General features: G+C 56.5%; 2 protein-coding genes across 8 annotated transcripts in view; one reads left to right on the plus strand and one right to left on the minus strand.

The window, feature by feature from the left end:
- The window catches only part of Nfix (nuclear factor I X), a 94919-nt gene extending 80481 nt beyond the window's left edge, over nucleotides 1–14438 (plus strand). For 4 of the 7 annotated variants that reach the window (XM_021632210.2, XM_060392351.1, XM_060392353.1 and 1 more), the window contains 3 exons: nucleotides 3512–3659; nucleotides 5632–5723; nucleotides 10528–14438. In XM_021632210.2, the coding sequence (XP_021487885.1) occupies nucleotides 3512–3659; nucleotides 5632–5723; nucleotides 10528–10542 (255 nt within the window). In that variant the 3' untranslated portion in view covers nucleotides 10543–14438. The remainder of the gene's footprint in view (nucleotides 1–3511; nucleotides 3660–5631; nucleotides 5724–10527) is intronic. The other 3 variants (XM_060392355.1, XM_060392354.1, XM_060392352.1) reach the window with 1 other exon arrangement.
- On the minus strand, nucleotides 14436–17652 carry Lyl1 (LYL1 basic helix-loop-helix family member). The gene is made up of 4 exons (XM_021632216.2): nucleotides 17044–17652; nucleotides 16100–16458; nucleotides 15920–16011; nucleotides 14436–15213 (listed from the first exon to the last, which is right to left on the minus strand). The coding sequence occupies exons 2-4, from the start codon at nucleotides 16432–16434 to the stop codon at nucleotides 14801–14803; spliced, it is 840 nt and encodes a 279-aa protein (XP_021487891.1). The 5' UTR covers nucleotides 16435–16458; nucleotides 17044–17652; the 3' UTR covers nucleotides 14436–14800.
- Between the last annotated feature and the right edge of the window lie 1642 nt (nucleotides 17653–19294).

Genomic DNA, 19294 nt, shown 5'->3' on the forward strand with positions numbered 1-19294 from the left:
GGAAAACAGAGACTATGCTGCTCTCCCTGGCCACAGTTGAGCTACAGTCCTCAGACTTAGTAGATGTGAAAAGCCACCCAGAGGCCTCTGCTCATTTCAGCAAAGGTGGAGCCCAAGTGTCCACCAAGGTCCTGTTCCCAGATTGCTGGCCAGAGCTCCCACTTTAAGAACCACTGACCTAGAGCACCTGCCTGGTCACCTCAGGAACCCCAGGTTACAGACCAGCTTTTCAGGACTATTATCCATACAGGGAAAATTACAGACTATTAGAAAAGGGGTCCCAGGCACCCTAATATTTCATTCTTCCACCCCAGTCTAGGGCACTTGTTTTGAAAGTCACATGGAAAGGCACTTATGGTGATGCAAAGGGCAGGAGGCAGGGTCCTAGCTAGCAGTGTTGCAGGATTGGTGATGATCCAATGGGGATAGTGACTCAGGGAGGCAGGAATGCCACCGTCTGTAAGAGGCAAGTGTTGTGCCAGCTTGTAGACCCCTTTCAGCCCCGACTCAGCTCCTGAGGTCACGCAGAGCCAAAGACTTTGATATTGTGATACCTGGATTTGTATCCCAGCTAGTGCTCAGATGTTCCAGGCCTGATGAAAGCTACTTCTAGAAATATGTCTGAACATGATGACTAGCCCATCAGGTGGGGCACTCTTGCAAGAGTCAGGCTCTGGAAGAGGCAGAGGCCTCTATGCTGTGTCCTAGACGCTTGGAGCCCACGGAGAAGCTGTGAGGCTGTGATCTGTGGGGCTGTTCCATTTCCTGCCTGGGGGGGAAAATGGGATGGAAGCCAGACAGGCCACAGACATGAGGGGAGAGGCTGCTGCTTGGCTCTCACTGGTACCCCTGCAGAGCTGGAGAGCGTGCCCTTTGGTCCTGATGCTGCGGAGAACCAAAGAGTCACTCTCTAGAAAGGTATCCGGCACAAAAGACTCCTGTCCAGGTCACAGGGATACCATGCAGCCACTGGCTGTCTCCTCCGGATGCTCTGAGTGCAGGGAGGGCAGAACAAAGCATGTGGGGGAATAGTGTGCCGGATCTAGCACGTCCTTAGGGATAAAGGCTGGTGGCTAGAAGAACCAGAGCCCTGGATCAGGCATGACTCAAGTGGAGCAGGAGCTGGGCGTGGCAGTGCATGCCTGTGATCCCAGCATTTGGGAGGTGGAGGCAGGAGAATCAGATGTTCAGTTAAGTGTTTGTCAGGCAAGTTTAATGACCTAAGTCTGAAAGGACAGTGCAGTCCCACTTGAGGCAGAAGCCCTGAGGCCCTGCCTCCTGCAAGCAGGACTTGAGTGCCACACGAGTCTGTGGGCATGCTGGAGCCTGGGCAGTAGCTGCTGCCGCAACTGTGCTGAAGGGCGGAGGGTGCCCAAGAAGAAGAGAGACCAAACCAGTATGATTCCAAGAACCTGGCTGGTCCCTGTGTGGTCCCTGTAGTGCTTTCAGAGCAGGCTTTGAGGGGTACAGGAAGGAGCTTCAGGCAGGGACCTCTGGGGTGAGCAGGCCTGTACTATGACCCCTCCCTCAGCCTGAGTTCTGCAAAGTCCAGGGAGCACAGAATTGGAAATGCCTGGGACAAAAGATGGGGTGTGGTCAGTGAGGGGCTTAGTGAACCTTGGGGAGAGTGTGCCGTACTTCTTAAACAGAGGGACATTTGGGAGAGAGCTGAGCTAACTTGCTCTTAGAGAAGAGGGCTCATGAACTTGCCGAAGGCTCTTGGGTCAGTCGGATAGGGCTCTGCCTCCAGGCGTGGCCAGTGTAGCAAGTGACTTTGGGTGAACCACTTTCCTGCCCAGAACCTCACTGGATTCAGCTGTAGAATGAGTAGACTAACACTTCCTTTGCATCAAAGTTTCCCAGAGACAGTGCCGTTAGCTCTGAGTGGAGGATGGACTTCCATCCCGTGAGCTATAGGATATAGATTTGAAGCCACCCACTTGATGCCAAAAGCATTTTCTAGGCCTCAAAAATGGCTCTAGGTATTGCCAGCGTCTTCACGTATGGGGAGCAGAATGGCCCCGAGGGGAGAACTGTTCTGATGTGAGTAATCAGAAGGTCAGACGCAGCATGAGTACAATACCCGGGCCAAGGCTAGACACCCAGGGCACTGAGTAGAGCCAGTCACTGTCCAAGCAGAGGTGGCCCCACTCCCTGACCCCTTCAGTCTTTTTGTTGTCAGCCAAGTGAGTGAGGACAGAATGGTGCTATCTGGAGACATCAGGTGGGGGTGCTGTTTCCTGGGATTTGTCCTCCCATAGGAGGAGCACTGGCCGGGATAGTGGTGCGCGCTAATAACACCAGCGCTCAGGATATGGAGGCAGGAGAATTGCCAGTGTAAGGGCAGCTGAGAGAAAAAGACCTCCCTAGGACTTGTGCCTGAGTGGACAGAAGTACTGAAGTTTGCTCCATAGGAAACGAAGAGCTGGGGCCAGGCCTCCCCGCGTCTGAGCTGCTGCAGGTGGGCATTGAGGGCTGTGTCCCAAGCATCAGGAGGCACGTTCCAGGTCTCTCCAGGGAAACTGCGCCTGCCAGTGGCTGGGAAGCCTGTGGTGTGTACTTTCCCTGAAGCCTTGAAGCTGACCCAGGCACGGTCAGGCGTGAGTCCTGGAGGAGAAACGCAAGTTTGAGGCCAAAGAGGGCACAAAGGACAAGGACTGGATCTTGGTGGCAGAATGTCCCTGGCTCCTGAGGGCATGCAGTATCCAGGGACTCACTCTTGGAAAACGTCACAGAAGTTGGAGCCACCAATGGCATATTTTCCTCGCTGGCTGATCTTTATAGGAAAGGCCAGTGGCCCAGTGTTCGCAGAACAGGATCTGCCGGAGATAGAACGGAGGGTGAGCGTCACAGTGCTGATGGCCGCCTGAGCCAGGCTCCCCGTGGGGTGGATATTGGCAAGCCTATGGGTCTTGGCAGGTCAGCCAACCCCAGTTAGGCCCAGAGGGAGTGTGTCTTTGGGACCTTGGAGGTGCTGGCTTTTCTTTCCTACCATGAGCATGACTGTGCTAGGTGTAGTGATGTGTTCATTTCTAGCTGGTTCATTTCTGCACCTGGAACGTGTTCTTTAAACTTGACAGATCAGCCAGGTATGGTGGTACACACCTTTAAACCCAGCCCTTGGCAGGCGGAGGCAGTGGCTCTCTGTGATTTTGAGGCCATCCTGGTCTACATGGTGAGTTTGAAGCCAGCCACAGCTACACAGTAAGATCCCATCTTAAGAAAATAAAAAAGAAAGAAAGAAAAATGAGGAATCACCCGTCGGACACTCCCCTTCTTCCCTCCCACTACTTCCTAAGAGGAAAAAAGAAAGAAAGAGGCAGAGAGAAACACCCAGGAGGCCAAATAGAGGCCTCACACCCTCCTCCACCCTGTGCCTAGAGGGAAGGGCCCTCCCTCCCAATCCTGCCTCCCCCATCGGGAGCGCCAGCTCTCAGCGGCGGCCGCGCAGGGGAGCGTGTGTCTGTGTGTGATGTGCCTTCATGCGCCACTCTATTTATGTTGTTCGCAGCCCAACGGTAGCGGCCAGGGCAAAGTCCCGGGGTCATTTTTGCTACCGCCGCCGCCTCCAGTGGCCAGACCTGTGCCCCTTCCTATGCCTGATTCCAAAACCACCAGCACGGCCCCAGACGGCGCCGCCTTGACTCCTCCATCACCTTGTAAGTGGACGATGAAACCGAAACCACAGCGCCCAGCATCCCTGGCCCATCTACACAGTCTCCACTGCAAAGAGAGGAGCGCCCCCTCCCAACAAAGCCCCTGCCCAGAGTGCCTCAGAGCCTCCCACCGGACGAGCAGGGTTGAGCCCTGGCCATGGCCTCTTGGGCCTCAGTTACACCGGCCAGCACCCCATGAGCCCTGCCCACTGCTCCCAGCCAGGCCCTGGCCCAGGCCCCCCTGGGGGGCGGGAGGGAGAGTGCAGTGGGGCACTGGGCCGGGGGTGCTGGCGCGGGTAGGGGGGCGGGAGGCACAGCCATGCCATCTTCATGCCTGATTGCTGCTTTTGTTTTTGTTTTTTGTTTTTTGATTTTTTTGGTTTTGTTTTTCAATTTTTTGTTGTTGTTGTTGTTGTTTTGTTGTTCCCTTACACACACTAAAAAAAAAAAATTAAGTGTGACCACAAGGTGATGCCACTGCCATCTCTTTTTGCCCCTTACCTCCATCTGGCCCCATTGGGTCTCTGAAGAAGCAGGAGGCTACTTCCAACCCTTCTTTCCTCAGTCTCCCGTTTGGTTTCTTCCTCCTCTTCTTCCTCTTCTTCTTTTCTTCTTTCCTTTTCTCCCCTCTTCCCATCCTCCCTTCCCTTCTTCCCCCTCAATTCCTTTCCCAGGTTGTAAGTGCCAAGGAAAAGGGAGGTTACTGGGTCCCGGCTTACTTCATCTTTTTCTTTCTCCCCCTCCCTTCCTTCCTTTTTTTCCTTTAAATCCAATGACAAATGTTGCCAAAGAGAAGAGAAGAAAACTCTTAAGTGGAGAGGTCCCAGCTAGACCCGACGTGAAGGACAGGAAAGGCGAAGGCAGAAGGCGCGCTGTCTTGGGCTGGGACGGGTGGGCAGAGGTCTGAGCTGGAACTGTGCAGCAGAGGGAGGGAGGGTGGTCCATGTCAACACTCCTGTCGTTCGAGCTGTCTCTCCTTCTCTCCCGTGGTTTGAGTTCTCCCCCCTCCCGCCCTCTCCATGTCATCTTCTCATTTGCATATGCCATTAGACCTGATCATAGTCACTGGAAGTGGGCAGAGTGGGGAAGGGAGCTAAGCTAGAGCACACTTCTGGAGAAGGGGGGACAGAAACTGGTGAGCATGTCCTAGATGTGTTTGGCACGGACAGGGGTGGGCTTCCCAGACAAACTCTGACACTCGGTTTTCCCCCGGGAGTGCTTCCCAACTGTCATGTTCAGCTGGATATCCCAGAAGAGCTCAAGGGTGTTGGGTTCATTTTGTCCCCTGGGGCACTGGACAGCTGCCCCCCCCAGGTGGCAGGGCTTTGGGGCTCTGTCTGTAGCCTCTTCCTCTGTCACCTGGCCTGGTGCACTGGCAGGAAGAGAGTAGCATGGGCCGCAGCCTTTCTACCACACCACAAGCCGGGCAGCCAGGCCACAGGTTCTTTTGTGACCACTCTTGCTGGCTCAGCCCTCCACTGGACCCCTGTGAGTTCCCGAGCCACTTGCCAGCCGGTGGGACTGCCCAAGGTGGTAAGTGGTGCAGCGCCCAGCGAGACCGTGGGGTTGGAGAGGTGGCCTGGGTGAGAGGACCGTGCTCTCACCTCACCTGCCGAGCCCCACCTCTGCACTGCCCCCCGAGAGCGGAAAAGTCAGGGACTCCACCAGTCAATCTGGTGCTAAGCATTGTCTCAGCAATGGGCAGAACTAGGCCCAAGGAACTTCAGCTGCAGGCTCAAGGGCCCTTCCTCACCCCAGCCTTGACAGGCTGAGGCAGGAGAGTGTGCGTGTGGTCAGTGAGAGGAAGGGCTTGGAGCCTGGCTCCCAAGCTCGAGCCCCTCACTCATCCTTCCTGCGCTGCAGCACATCTAACCTAGTTTCTCCCTTTCTCAGCCGCCCAGAGGGGCAGTGCCCAGGCGGGCCCCGTAGCCTGACCTGGTCTCTCCCTCTCTCCTCACTCCCCTGCTCCTCACAGCATTCACAACGACAGGCGCCTCCTCTGCCAACCGGTTTGTCAGCATCGGACCCCGGGACGGCAACTTTCTGAACATCCCGCAGCAGTCTCAGGTAGGAGATGCCCCACGCATGCAGAGGTGCGCACGGCGGGGCACACCTTGCGATGAGAAGAGAAACCCAGGTCTTGGGGAGGGCTGTTCGCGGTGAGCTGCACGCCCAGGCTTCTGCCCAACTGAGCAGCCTCCCTAGGCAGCCTCAGGCTCCCTGGCTAATCAACTAATTGGATAATTAGCTCTAACAGCCCTGGACCTGGGAGAGGCAACCCAAGGCTAGAGCCTCTGGGCCGTCCTGGTAGAGCAAAGATGAAAGTCTGAGGCGCTGACTAGGAAGAAAGCCCTATCTTCTGGATCTCTTCCTGCCCTGCCTAGCCCCTGGCCAGCCCGAGGAAGCCTTAGCTTTCCCTGTTTCCCTGGCATTAGGTGGAATAGATGAAGGTGTGGAAGGGACAAAGTAGGTCTAGTGGGCTGCATGCCCAGAGACTGGCATCGAGGGCAGGGTAGGGCTGGCTGCAGTCCTGGAGGCCTCTCCCATAAGTCCCACAAGTCCCATTAGGAGGAAAGTCAGACTGCTGGAGCCCCCAGTACCCACAGACACCACCCCCCACTCCTCAAAAAGAGACAAGCCAAACTTGCCTGCCAGCATGAGCCTCCCCCCCCCGTCCCCGCCCAGACTACCTTGCAAATGCATGTGTGCACACACGTGCTCACATGGATGTCTCTTGCGTGCCTGTATCTAGAAGGTGAGAAAAGCGGGCACAACCCAGGTCCTTAGAACACAGGGGTCACCTACTCAGGAATAGGCCAGGGGCAGCTTTAGAGGGCCAGGGCTTTCTAGAAAGAACACATAGATATTCTTTTTTTTTGTAAATTTATTTATATATATATATATATTATATATATGTATGTATATATGAAGAAAAAAAAAAAAAACAGTTCCTTGCCGGCTTCCTCAGCCCTGGGAAAGCTGCTCCTGCTCAGAGCCTCGGGGGCCACCGCTGCTGTCTCCTGCCCCGCCTCTGCTGAGGCCCCAGTCTAGAGAAAGTTGGTGGATGCAAGTTTTGTGTCTGTGGTTTGAGGGTCTTTTCTTTTTCTTTCTTTCTTTCTCTTTAATACACACACACACAACTTAGTCAAACTTCAAACTTCGGAGCTCCCTAGTGGTGAGGAGGGGAGGAGAAGGGAACTTCAACCCCCTCCAGCCTCCCACCCCCTTTCCCCAGAGTCACGTCTGACCCGTCTGGTTTCCAGGAGCAACCAGACATGATGTAACACCCAGATGAACTTGAACTTGGGGGTGTTGAGAAGAAAAACAATGGCTCCGAGCAGGGTCTGGAGCCAGCCCCCTCTGCTCTGTGCCAGGGAGGCCGAGAAAGCTCTGCTGGCAGAAGGTGGGAGGGGGTGCCAGAGGAAGGGACAGCAGGCGGGCCGCCCCTCCCAGCTCTGGGCTGGCACCGGGAGAAGGGCTCCATTGCTCCCTCCCGCTCCCCCTGCTGCCGCTCCTGCTCGGCAGTGCAGTGCGCTGCGCTTTGCTCCCCGGCTGTGAGGACCCTCCCTCTCTCTTGGCGTTTGCCTCCTTCACGTTCCCTGCTCACTTTACTTGGATGTTTTGAGGCCAAGTCAGAGTTTTAGGCCAGTTTGTCTCTCTTCCTCACTGCATTACTGTTTCAGGTAGGGAAACAACGAGCCCTAGCCTGGTCCAGGGCCCTTGACCAGGCAGGTGTGTCTGGGGGATCTTAGGGAGATGGAAGTTACTAAACACTCCCAGCGCAGGAACCCATGGGCCTAGGGGCAGGCAGGCGGCTGTAGGGGGACAATCAGGAGTGGTTTCCACAGTAACGAGTGACTTTAGCTGATCCTTGGAGCACCAGATGGAGACAGAACAATAGAATGAGGGAAGAAAAGAAAATTTTAGCAATTTTATCATTCCCTACACAGTGCTTTTTACTTAGTTTTAATCAATTTTGGGCCTGGCTTGGAAAGCAGGAAAGGAGTAAGCAGAAAAAGCTGCCTGGCCTTGACAGCAGACTGGTGCTCCTGGGGCCTGTGTGGAGGTCCTACTAAGTCCCCGTTACAGGCCTTAAAATGGAGTCTTCATCCTCCATTGAGCCCCCGACTCTTGAGCCTATAAAGCTTCATAGTACAGGAAACTCCGAGGGGCCAGCTCCGACCGTGGTGCGGGCCCCACCGTGTCCCAGGTGTCTGTTAGGGAAGCAGAGGAGAGGGTGGTTCCCGTGGCCTGGAGCAGTAGGAGCCCGGGTTAGCCACCCCCAGGGCCCCAGAGGATGCCAGAGCCGGAAGCCCAGAGTGCCACTATTGGCCTCCTCCCTTTGTGCGGAAGCTCAGCCCTGGGTTTCCACCTCAGCTTTTCAGGGCCTTAGCTGGCTTTTAATGAGTGGACAAGTGGGACGTTGAGCAGCTGCTAGAGAACCCACAGAGGGAGTCAGGCCTTCACACATCCCACAGGCACTCAGCCTCGCTGGTAGGCAGTACTCTTTCCTGTGGCAGTCCCACAATTCTGGGATGTTCGTCCTTTGCTCTCTCTCCTCCTCGTGACCACTGGCCACATGTCGTGGTGCACACTGAAATTAATTAGAGAAAAGCTTGGGGCTGGAGAGAGAGCTCTGTGGTAGAACACTCACCTGACATTCCTGAGGGCCTAGGCTCAGTCTGTGGACCTAGCTGCAGGCCACATTTCTGGAGCTCACGCTCAGAAACCATGCGGCAGAAAATTCTAGAGGGTCTTTGAAGGCCAAGCTTTATTTTTACTTATGTGTGTGTTTGCACTCGTGCACATGAGTACTTACACATGTATGAGCACATGTATGAATGCTCGTGGAGGTCAGAAGACGGTTTTGTCCAGTCACTTCTTTCTTTCCACCTTTAGGGCTGAAGTCAGGTCACAGGGCTTGCACCCTGGCACGAAAGGAGCAAGATCTGTGCTTCTCTGATGCCATCGCTAATCATTGTATTTAGCCGTCCCGTTCGCAGGGGCACCTACTGCAGTCCTATCCCAGAGCTTGAGGGTTTGGCTTTTTAGTAGAGCTGGAACCCAGAGCCTCAGGTATGCTAGGCAAGGCCACACTCCTCGCCCAATAGTGGTGAGATTTCTATTTCTGTTTTGTTTTTGAGCCAGGGTCTCACCATGTAATCTAGGTTGGCCTCAAACTTGGTGCCCTTGTGCAGCCGCCTGGGTGTGGAATTACTAGCAAGTTTCATCACACCTGGGTCCAGTGGTATTTTCTGTTTGTCTGAGTTTTGAGAACAGGGACTGACTCTGTAGCCCAGGCTGGCCTGGGACTCACTGTAAAGTCCCGATTGTCCCCAAATTCCAAACGGTCCTCTTGCCTCAGCCTCCTAAGTGCTAAGATTACAAGCATAAACCACTGATTTTGGCCTCTGATAGTGTGTTTGTTTATTTTTGAGACAGGATGTCTCAATGTAACCCTGGCAATCCTAGAACTCACTATGTAGACCAAGCTGGCCTCCAGCTCACAGCAATCTACCTACCAGGATTAAAGTCATGCATGGCCATGAATGGCTCCAGTATTTAAATATTGGAAAATTTCACATGAAATTCTGCCTGGATCATTGGCTTTTTTTTTTTTTAATTGGTCACTCGGTTGCCTGGTGCCTTCCCCCAATTTAGCAGGCTGGACTCCACCTAGGCAGAGCACAGGCATTTCTGTCCAGCCTCCTCACGATTGCCTCACGATTGCCACACGTGCAGTAGATAGGAGCACAGGCTCTTACCCACCCTCTGCATTTATCTGAGGGCTTCCACCTCAAGCAGGTCAACATTCTGTATGTACCTGGTGTCAGCATGGGCTTGGGACAAGATGGAGCGAGGCGGTATCTGGTGTGTACATATATAGTCTGTCTGGTGTGTGTGTGTGTGTGTGTGTGTGTGTGTAGTTGGCTGCCTAGTCCTAGGGACCCAAGTCTATATGACAGAGCCCACAGCTGTGACATCAGGGACCCTCATTTTGTTGTGAAGGTATTGTCAGGGACACCCAAGCAACGAACAGGTCTGGAGAAGAGTTCTCCACTCCCTCTTGGGCAGGAAACCAGAGTGGAGCCTTTGATGGAGGGGGTTGCCAAGCAGCCAGCCCCAGGGGTCCACCGTGTGTATACTGTGTGTTCACTGCCAGCAGGGCCCTATACACGGGAAGACAGCGCCCCCTGCTGGCTTCCTAGGGAAGCAGTGTCCACCACAGGGTGCCTCAGGCTCCTTCCCCAGATTGGAACCCTGAAGACCCAGGACTGTGCTGGGTGGGTGGGTGGGCTCTGGCCCCCTCCCCCAGGCCTGGCCCTGGTAGGAACTGAAGCCCTGTAGTTCCCTGCCCCCACTCTTTCAGCCTGAGGGACAGGACATTGGCTGGGATGTACAGACGTGAATTTCTGCTTTTAATCCAAAGAGACAGAAAGAAAACTCAGCAAGAACTCAAGCTGGGCCACCCCCACCCTACCTCCCCCAACCCCTGTGGGTACAAAAGCCCCAGCCTGGCATATTCCCCACCTTCCAGGTCCCACACAAAAACCTAAACAATTGCAAACATGGCCAGAACCCAGGTCTGTGCCAGTGCCAACCATGGGGGCCCCCCCGCTGGGCACAGTGCCCACGGGAAGGCCAGCTGGACTCTTGCACTGGGGTCTGGGGGGGATTCCCCCAGAGGATGGGGAGAATGAGCTGGCTTCCTCGATTGAGGTCGGCCCAGGCCCAGCACGGGCCCCTCCTCCTAAGCTCACTGTAGAGGTTGAGGATCATAGGGCCAGGTGGGGGTGAGATGGGAATTGGGACCTGGCCCAGCTGTTCTCATTGTCGCTTTTTTTTTTTTTTTTTTCTGGTCCCGTTTCAGTCCTGGTTCCTCTGATTAAGATCAACAAAGAAACAACAAAATTGGAGGAAAAAAAAAAAAAAAAAAAAAAAAAAAAGAGGTTCCTCAAAAGGGGGGAGAAGAAATTTTGAGAAATGGAAATAATTCCCCCAGCCCAGCCCCACCGAAAAGCAAAACTTAGACTTCGTCAGCCACTCAGCCCTTCCCTCCTCCAGCCCGGGTACCCCTGCGGTCCAAAGCCGCCCAGTTCTGGGAGCCCTTGGAAGGGGTCTCAGCGGAGCTGTACACCAGCAGCCAAGCAGAAAGAAGCATGCTACGCGGACTCTGCTAAGCAGAGGACAAACAGAAAGGATGCAACAGACTGCCTTCGTCCTACTCAGCCCAGCCTGCCCGGGCACGAGCCGCCAGCTCGCTGGCCGGCCGCCCCTGCGGTTGCTGGGGACCCCGCCCTCTACTGGACCTAAGTTCCCCCAGGAGCCTAGAGGAACAAGCTCGTAAAGACGGGAGTAGACGTCCGAGCTCCCCTCCGGACTGCGCCTCTCCCTCCTCTCCCTCTGGCCCTTCCCGGGAGCCTCTGCGCAGGTTTCTGTCCCCAGCTGCTCCGGACCAGGCGAGGGCGGTCCCAGGGTGGCCAGGGATGCTCCTTGGAGCTAGCTTAAGTTACCTTCGGTCCAGAATGGAGGGTGTTCTGCCACCCCACTCTGAGCCGCACGGGCAGTTCTTGGGCTGGACCCCCTCTGTACAGCACACAGGAAAGTCAGAATGCTCTGTACTGGACGCCCCGCCCGGCGGAGGCACCCTCTTCCATCCCCGCGGGCCGCGAGGGCTGCCCCCTGCCACGCCCCTGGTGAAGGGAGTTGGCCCCAGGTCGCCCCGCACCCCAGCCCTGCATGCAGGTGCCCTCGCTCCGCCCCTCTGCCCTGCCCCTGCCCTTGCCGCCTGCAGCCCTCCTGGGGCCGGCTGAGAGTGAGCAGAAAGGGCCCCGGAGCCGAGCGAGGAGGACAAGGCAGCCTCCACCTGCGCTAGGTAGGCGTCCTGCTCTCGAGACTCAGTTCCTGTGGAGGGTTGGGGGTTTCATCCTTCTAAAAGAGCGTTCTGGAGCTTTCTGGTCCCCTTCCCTTCCCACCACACCTCGCGGCCACTTCTCCCCTGATTTTAGCTGTAATGTCTTCCCTCTTTATTTAGGGGTGGGGCAGTCATTGTTTGGGTCTTTCGCTGTTGCAGTTGGGAACTCCTCCTCTGTTTGAGCAACTTGGGAACAATTTCGTAACACACCACAGGAAGCAGCTCTCCTCCCAGCCCCCTCCTCCTGCAAGGGATGGTGGAGGCTTGTCCAGAGGGTCTTGAGAAGCCCCCTGGGAGGGGAACGCGAGCACGCCAGCCCCCCTGCAGGGTGACTGGGCCCCTATGGCTTGTCTTTCTGTGCCTTAGCCCTCCCTTCCCTGCACCCCCCCTCCCAGGCCTATTCTCAAGGCCTTGCGCCTCTCTCTCCGGTATGAAATCACAAAGCACAGGTCAGGATCCTCCGAAAGTCGGTCCAATATTGCACCACGTGGGGATGGGTTGTGGGCTTTATTTATTGAGAATCTAGTTGGTGAGGCTGCGGCCCTGAGCAGGCGAGTGGCCGCTGGCAGGGGGGCTCCGGGCTGCGAAGTGGCTGTCGGGGCGCTCTGAGTCAAGTTGCGCGCAGCCCTCCCCTGCCGCGTCGAGGGCCGGGGTGGAGATCCCGCAGGGGGAGGGGGCCTCCCTGTGCGAGGGGAGGGGAGCCCCAGGGTGGGGGGCCGGGCGGGCCGGGCGTGACGCGCGGTCAAAGTGCAATGATTTTTCAGTTCGGTTGGCTAAACAGGGTCAGAGCTAAGAGCTATCGAAAGAGGGTCCCTGCCCGGCCCGTGCGCCTCTCCGGTCCGGCCGAGGACAGTCGGGCTGCCGGCGCTGTGGGTTTGCGGGGCACACGCCCCGGGCGAGGTCAGAAGCTGCAGGCCAGCTGGGCCGGGGCCCAAGGTGCCTGGCGAGGTACTCCTGGGAAGACGGGGTGGGGGTGGCGCTCCTTCCCAAGTGGTGGTGTGAGGGGCAGGCAGGGACGGTGAGGGCGACAGATGTGGGGACGTGTTAGGAGAGAAAACAACCCACAAAAAATATAGGGAAAATTAACCTTTTTTTTTTTTCGTTGAACCAAGTGCAATGCATCAGAGAGTTTTCCTATCTTTGTATGTTAAGAGATTAAGAAAAAAAAATCTATTTTTGTTGTAATGTCCTCGCGGCTCTGGGGACGCTAAAAGAACTGGGCCTGCCCTGCCCTTAGCGGGGATCAAAGCTGAGTGTTTTACTTTTACTTTTTTTTTTCCTTTTTTTTTTTTTTCCTTTTTGATAGTTTTATGGGTTTTTTGTTTGTTTGATTGGTTGGTTGGTTTTTTGCCGTTTTCCTGCGTTGACGAGGATAATCTGGGGTTTTAATTTGTTTCGTCGCTCGGTTTCGGTGGGAGGGCTGAAGAAAAAGTTCAGTTTATATTTTAAAAAAACGCCTCGACATTTAAAAAACCAACACAAGATCAAAAGGAAAAGGACGAGAGAAAATTATTTTTAAGATAATTAAACATAAAAACCCTGGTGCTTATTACATTATAAAGTACGTTTTTAAAAAAACCCACAAACTATTATACATACGTTTATGAATCAAATACTCCGCACTTGTTAGGAACACGCATATCCCTTCTTTGTTGAGTTTAACGGAACGGGACAGCGGCGTGCGCCCCGCGGCTGGGCTGCTCTGGCCGCGGGTCTCCCCAGGCGCCCCCTCCCCCCTTCTCGCCCCCTCCCCCTCCGGGCACTGGGGCGCGGCGGGGGTCCGGCCCCCTCCCCAGCAGAGGTCGATGCCAACAAACAAACGTCCCTTTTCCCTCCCTTCCCACTCCGAGCGCCCTTCTTTGAGCCAGACGCCAACTTGACCCTCACCAGCATTAATAAGGAGCGCGCTCAGCAAGTTGGTAGTTTCCTCCCCGACCCCTTCCACGTAACACCACTCTTCCCCCTCCCTCGGGAGGTTCGATGCTCCAGGACAGGTCTAGCCACGCTGACAGGTCGATTTGCCCAGGCCCGCGCACGCACGCACGCACGCACACACACAGCCCGGCACACATCCCCACCCCACCCCGCACACCAGCCCTGTGGACTGCCTTACACACCCGCCCCCGCGCTGGCCGGCCGACCTAGTGCCTTGTTCTCACCCCCGTGCTGGCGGGACGCCGCGCTCTGGGTCCCAGAGGGGCCGGGTGGCTCAGACGACCCACCGCTTCCCCACCCTGACCGTGCTGAACGGACCCCCCACGAGAGAAAAATAAAGGAGCAATAAAGTTATGAGAACTTTTGTCCCCCAATCGAGAGCCCTAGGGGCCCCCCAGCCCCACCTCTGCTCCCCCAACCCCGTCCACCCTCGGGGCGCCCCCCCCCCCCCGCAAGCCAGCCGGGGCCAGCCCCCGCTTTGGCCCCTCCTGGGAGATCCGTGCGCCCCACCAGCACCAGCATCGCGGACCGCAAAGGCCGCCCGTCCCGTCAAACAAGTTTCTTCTTAGGCTAAGAAACGCAGTATATACGAGTATCTATATATAGTACTAATGGATTTGGTGTGCTTCCCCTTAGCGTCCCTTCCCCTCTGCTCCTCTTTCAGCCTGGTCTCCCTTCTCTGCCCTCCACCCCCGTCTCTGCACTGAGATACATAAGAAACAAGGGTAGTTTACTGTCTGTTTTGTTTTCTGGGTTTTCAGTGTCCTAGCGGAATGCAAGTAGGCAGCCAGCCCGTCTGTCCCCTCTCCGCCCGCCCGCCCCACCCCCGTCACTGCGCTTCTGTTATACCATCTTTGCCTGACTCTCTCCGGCTTCTCCATTGAATGGCTAATGTGTATGTGAAATAAAGAAATAAAGAAAAACAAACGCAAGAGTGCCCGAGTCTTCGTCAACTTGGCTAACAGGGTGGAGGACCCGCGCACCGAGCTGGGCTCACTGGGGCAGGTCCTCCCACACGCTGGTCCAGGGGGCTTCCCGCCTCCCTCCCGCAGGGGGCGCCGCGGACACCCTGCCCCCGCGGCCGCTCCGCCTCGTGGACTGTCTGGCCTCGGCCCAGGTAAGAGGACCCTGGCAAAGCCACCTCAAGTAGCTGTGGGAATTTCTTTAAGCCTGCGGGGGGCCCCCGGCAGTCGCCATCACCCTTCCACAGCTGCCGGGCGTTTCCTCATCTGGGCGACCTCGGTCCTTTTGCAGGGAGTTCACTGAGCAGCAGGCGAGGCACCACTGCCCGAGGTCACCGCACCTCAGGACTCAGGGCGGGCTGCTCCATCTTGATGGGTCGCACCGACCCGTTGCGGTCGCCGTCGCAGTCCCCAGGAAGCACGGGCTGCGAGCAAGCAGCCTCCGCTCTCGGTCCGGCCCCGCAGCGCGCGCCGCCCTCCACGCCCCGGGGCGCAGGGGGCTTGCGGGGCCCGGGCGCGCTGGGGCCGGAGGCCAGCACAGCCGCCTGGTCTCGCAGCAGCCGCACCAGGAAGCCGATGTACTTCATGGCCAGGCGCAGCACCTCGTTCTTGCTCAGCTTCCGGTCGGGCGGGTGGGTGGGCAGCAGCTTCCTGAGCTCTGCGAAGGCGCCGTTAACGTGCTGTTGCCGCCAGCGCTCCCGGCTGTTGGTGAACACACGCCGAGCCACCTTCTGGGGTTGGTGCCCTGAGGACCCAAGGGATAGCGTCAGCGAAGAGGCCACAGGGCACCCGCTGCTTCCTCACTGAACCCAGCCAGCACCCACGTGGGGCTTGAACCCAGACTGTGCTGTGTAGACATCAGGGCTGAGCCTGATAATGCTTTGATGACAACGATGGGATCCCTTAAGAAGTTTATCCGGTGGCCTCATTCCAAGCAAGCATGTTCCTGGTTCTCAGAGGTCCTCTCCTGCCTGCTGTGGGCCTGTGGGTGGCTGGTGGCCTATCTGATGGCTGTGGTTGTGTGGGATCATGGCATGTGGTTGGTGGCTGCTGTATGTGTGGCTGGGGTTCTGAGGTTGACTGTGGTCTCACAGCTCTGTGATCCTAATCCAAGGTTGTCTCTATGACTGTGTTTTCAGGGGTTGTGGCTGCAGTGTCCTATTGTGGCATGACTCTGGCTATAATGCTTGGCTTGTTGGGGACTCAGGATGTAGCCCAGGCTGCCCTCTGAACTGGTTCTCCTGCCTCAGTCTGGATCAGGGGTGGGGTGGGGGAGTAAGCCCTCAAGCTAGGCTCAGTACTGTTAGCATTAGCTGACACTTGTGTGAGTTGTCCTGTGTGAGTTGTCCTGTGTGTTGCACCCCACAAACCACCTCTCCCTGTGGCAGAGTACAGGTTACTCAGACATGGGCTGTAGGCACCCGTGAGTACACACATAGACACACACTCACCGTCAGCCAAGTCCAGCTCACCGTGGCTTGGTCTTCGCTTCAGCCGGCTGTTAGGGAAGATGCCGAAGGGTCCTGCTGGCCCAATGTAGACACTGTAAGGGTTGTGGGTCATGAACACATTGTACACAAAGACCCTGACCCCACCCCCAGCACTGCCCTGGGTTCCAGCTCCCCGCTGACCTGTTGAGGAAGGGGTGAGGGTGGTAATGCAGGGCCAGGGCTGGTGGAGCTGTTCCCAAGGCCGCTAGCTGCAGCAAGGAGGGCCGAAGGGCACTGAGCTCTGTGGTGGCCATGGCTGCCCCTGTGGGCCTGGTGTGACCCAAATTTATAACTGGCACACCTGGAGGCAGCCAGGGGGTGCAGGTGTTTCTCTGCTCCACCTCCTCTGCAGGCAGGGGCCCAGGTGAGGCCGGCTTAGGGGGAGGAGCAGGTGCTGGGCTCTGAGAAGCAGAGGCCATCTCAGTCTTCTCGGTCATGGCGGAACCCACCTCTGCCTGGGCCTGGGGTGGGCACATGGGCCCCGAGGATGGAGCGCTAACCTGCGGGAGGGAGCAGAGTTACTGGCAAGAAAGGCCAAAGACCTCATCTCTTAGCCTCCTGTTTGACCCAACAGCTCTTCAATGTAAGAGCACCACGAGGAGAGAAAGGGGCTGGGAGTCCGGTAGTCACAGGCAGAAAGGTGGGCCTAGAAACTGCCAGGACATGAAACGAGGGCTCCTCCCCGGAGGGGCTGCCTACGAGGGGCTAGGCAGCATCGACTCCGCCTTTGTGACGGCTTCTCTCTCAGTCTTTGGGCTGTTTTCATCACCCAGAACCTCCCCTACCTGCAGCCCACCTCCCCATGGTTGCTCCAGGGGCTCTACCCTTGCTGAAACTTCCTCTTAGTAGCTCCCAACCCCGTCAGCACCAGGATTTTTGCACCCTACTTTAACATGTTTGCTGGACGCCAGGGTCTGGGTGTCCTGTCAGCATGTGGCTCCCACCCTCCCCTCCGTCTTCCCCAACTGGAGAAGCTCCCCCGCTCCTCATTTAGCGCGTCCCAGCGAATGAATGAATAAGTGAGCTAATGAACACAGAATGCAGGCGCAGGCGCTCCCTTCTAACTTTCAAAGCCTTGTTCTTACCTTGTAGCAGTTCCCTCGGCCCAGAGGGCCCCGCCGTGTGGTCAGGGCTGTCAATCCAGGTCAGGAGGCGGTTTCCACTGTCGGCTCCGGCCAGCGTGCCCCAGGTACTCCGGTTGGGACTCTCAGAGCTGGGCTGCGCCACCTCCCGGGCTCCGGAGGGCCTGAGCAGCTCAGAGTCGTGGTGGGTGCCCCAAAGAGAAAGTGAGCCGCTCCTGGACCGGCCCGCCCTAACCGCCCCCCGCCCCCCGCCAGCCTAGCTTCCTCCCTCTTACCCCCTGGCTCAGAGGCCAGAGGATGCTGGGCCGGTGTAGATAAGGCTCTGGCTGCCTGGCCACGCCTGATAAGGAGCCGTGCTGACCCGGGAGGAAACCAGCGGGCAAGGATCACGGAGTGTGCACCTCCTGGCCCACCCCGCCCTGGCCAGTCACCCCTCAGGGCTTGTTGCTCCCCTAGGCACTGGAAGACCCCAGCCCTCAGGAGACTTCAGTGCCAAACGCACGCAAAGGGGAAATGAGGCAAAGCAGCTTCTGCTGTCCTCTGTGGTTGGTCTGGCTTTGAACCCCACCCCTTGCCCAGCGTCTGTGCTGATGGGGTGGAAGGGGCCCCTTTCCGGACCTCTGAGGCCCCATGACCCATGGGCCCCAGCCTCCAGCCTGGTTCCTCTTTTTCTCAGATCCCTCGTGAGCTCACCACCACCACACACACACCCAGGAATAGGGCTCCGGAAGGAGGCCATTCTGGTAATGTGGACTTGCAGTTTCCTAACACTGCTGCTCAGGTGTCCTTAGCCCTGTGGCACTTCCCACATAGTTCCAAGCCTAGAGAGGAGAGATGAGCGTCAAAACCCTGAGACTCCCAGAAGCTGCTTCAGAGCTCCCCAAGATGCCAAGCCACCCCGGAACTGGGTAGTGGCCCTTGCTGACAGGTATTCTGGAGTGATATTCTGAATTCTGCAAACCTGGGGACTGGAGAGATGGCTCAGTGGTTAAGAGCACTTGTTGCTCTTGCAGAGGACTCAGGTTGTTACCAATATCCACATGTGGCTCACAACCATCCCGAGCTGCAGGAATCTGACACCCTCTTAACTGAGGGCACCAGACAATGCACACAGGCACATTTGTGCAGGGAAAACAGTCATATACAGAAAGAGAAATAATAGCTGGGCAGGTGGCACTAGCCTTTAATTCCAGCACGCGGTAGATCTCTGAGTTAGAGACCAGCACAATTTACAAAGCAGGTCCAGGACAGCCAGGGCTAGGTTACAGAGAAACCCTGTCTCTGAAAACCAGAGGCGGGAGAGAGGGACAGAGACACAGAGAAATAATAAATCTTTTAAAACGGTATAAAAAGGGGCTGGCAACTTAGCTCAGTGGTAAAGTGCTTGCCTAGCAAGCTCAAGGCCCTGGGGTTCAGTCCTCAGCTCTGAAAAAAAAAAAAAAAAAAAAAAAAAAAACAACTTTAAAATATCCTGGAAATCCAGCTGAGAGATCCCAAGAGGGCCAGGAATGCTGGCACATGCCTCCGATCTCCTTGTCTTTAAAAAAAAAAAAAAAACAACAAAAAGTCTTCTAAGAGAAGCCGAGCTCTAGGCAGTACGTCTGTCCCATGTCCCCATGTACTATATCTGGCTAATTGTAGGAATACTGGGCAGCGCCCTGGCCATCCAACCTCAGCTACGCACTGAAATGCAGTGTCCAGCCAAGCTTGTTACAGGGGGCCTCACTTTACAGCCTGGAGTGAAGGGACATGTGCCCGAAGATTCTGCCCCAGGACCCCCCTTCAGCATGACTAACCCTCTCCTCTAGGGGGAGGGGCCAGAGCGTCTCTTCAGCGGGTGTTGGGGCAGCCGCTGGCCCGCGTTCTCAGCGAGCATAACCCTATTGAGCAGGCAAGGCAGGAAGCACCTGGTCTGCAGCGGATGCAGAGAGTGCCTGGTTCCGGTTTGGCTTCCGCCACTATACAAACGGGAGAGAGCTGAGCCCAAGAAACCAAGCAGTAGGAATGAGACTGAGGCTGCAGGGGACTTGTTCAGTGCTGGGGAGGTGGGGGAAATGCCTGGACCGTGGAGGAGGGGAGTCTGCGGGTGATGAGCCTGTTTGCAGCTGCCGCCCTGTGGCCACCAGATGAACTGCACTCTTGAGCTGCCAGAAGAGTTTCCAGACATAAAGCTGCCACGAGGCAGGAACAACCAACCCCTCAGACAGGCAAGGTCCTCCAGGCAGACCGCCTCCCCAATCAAAATGACAACCGG

This window comes from Meriones unguiculatus, chromosome 10, assembly GCF_030254825.1.
Source record: "Meriones unguiculatus strain TT.TT164.6M chromosome 10, Bangor_MerUng_6.1, whole genome shotgun sequence".
NCBI lineage: Eukaryota > Metazoa > Chordata > Mammalia > Rodentia > Muridae > Meriones > Meriones unguiculatus.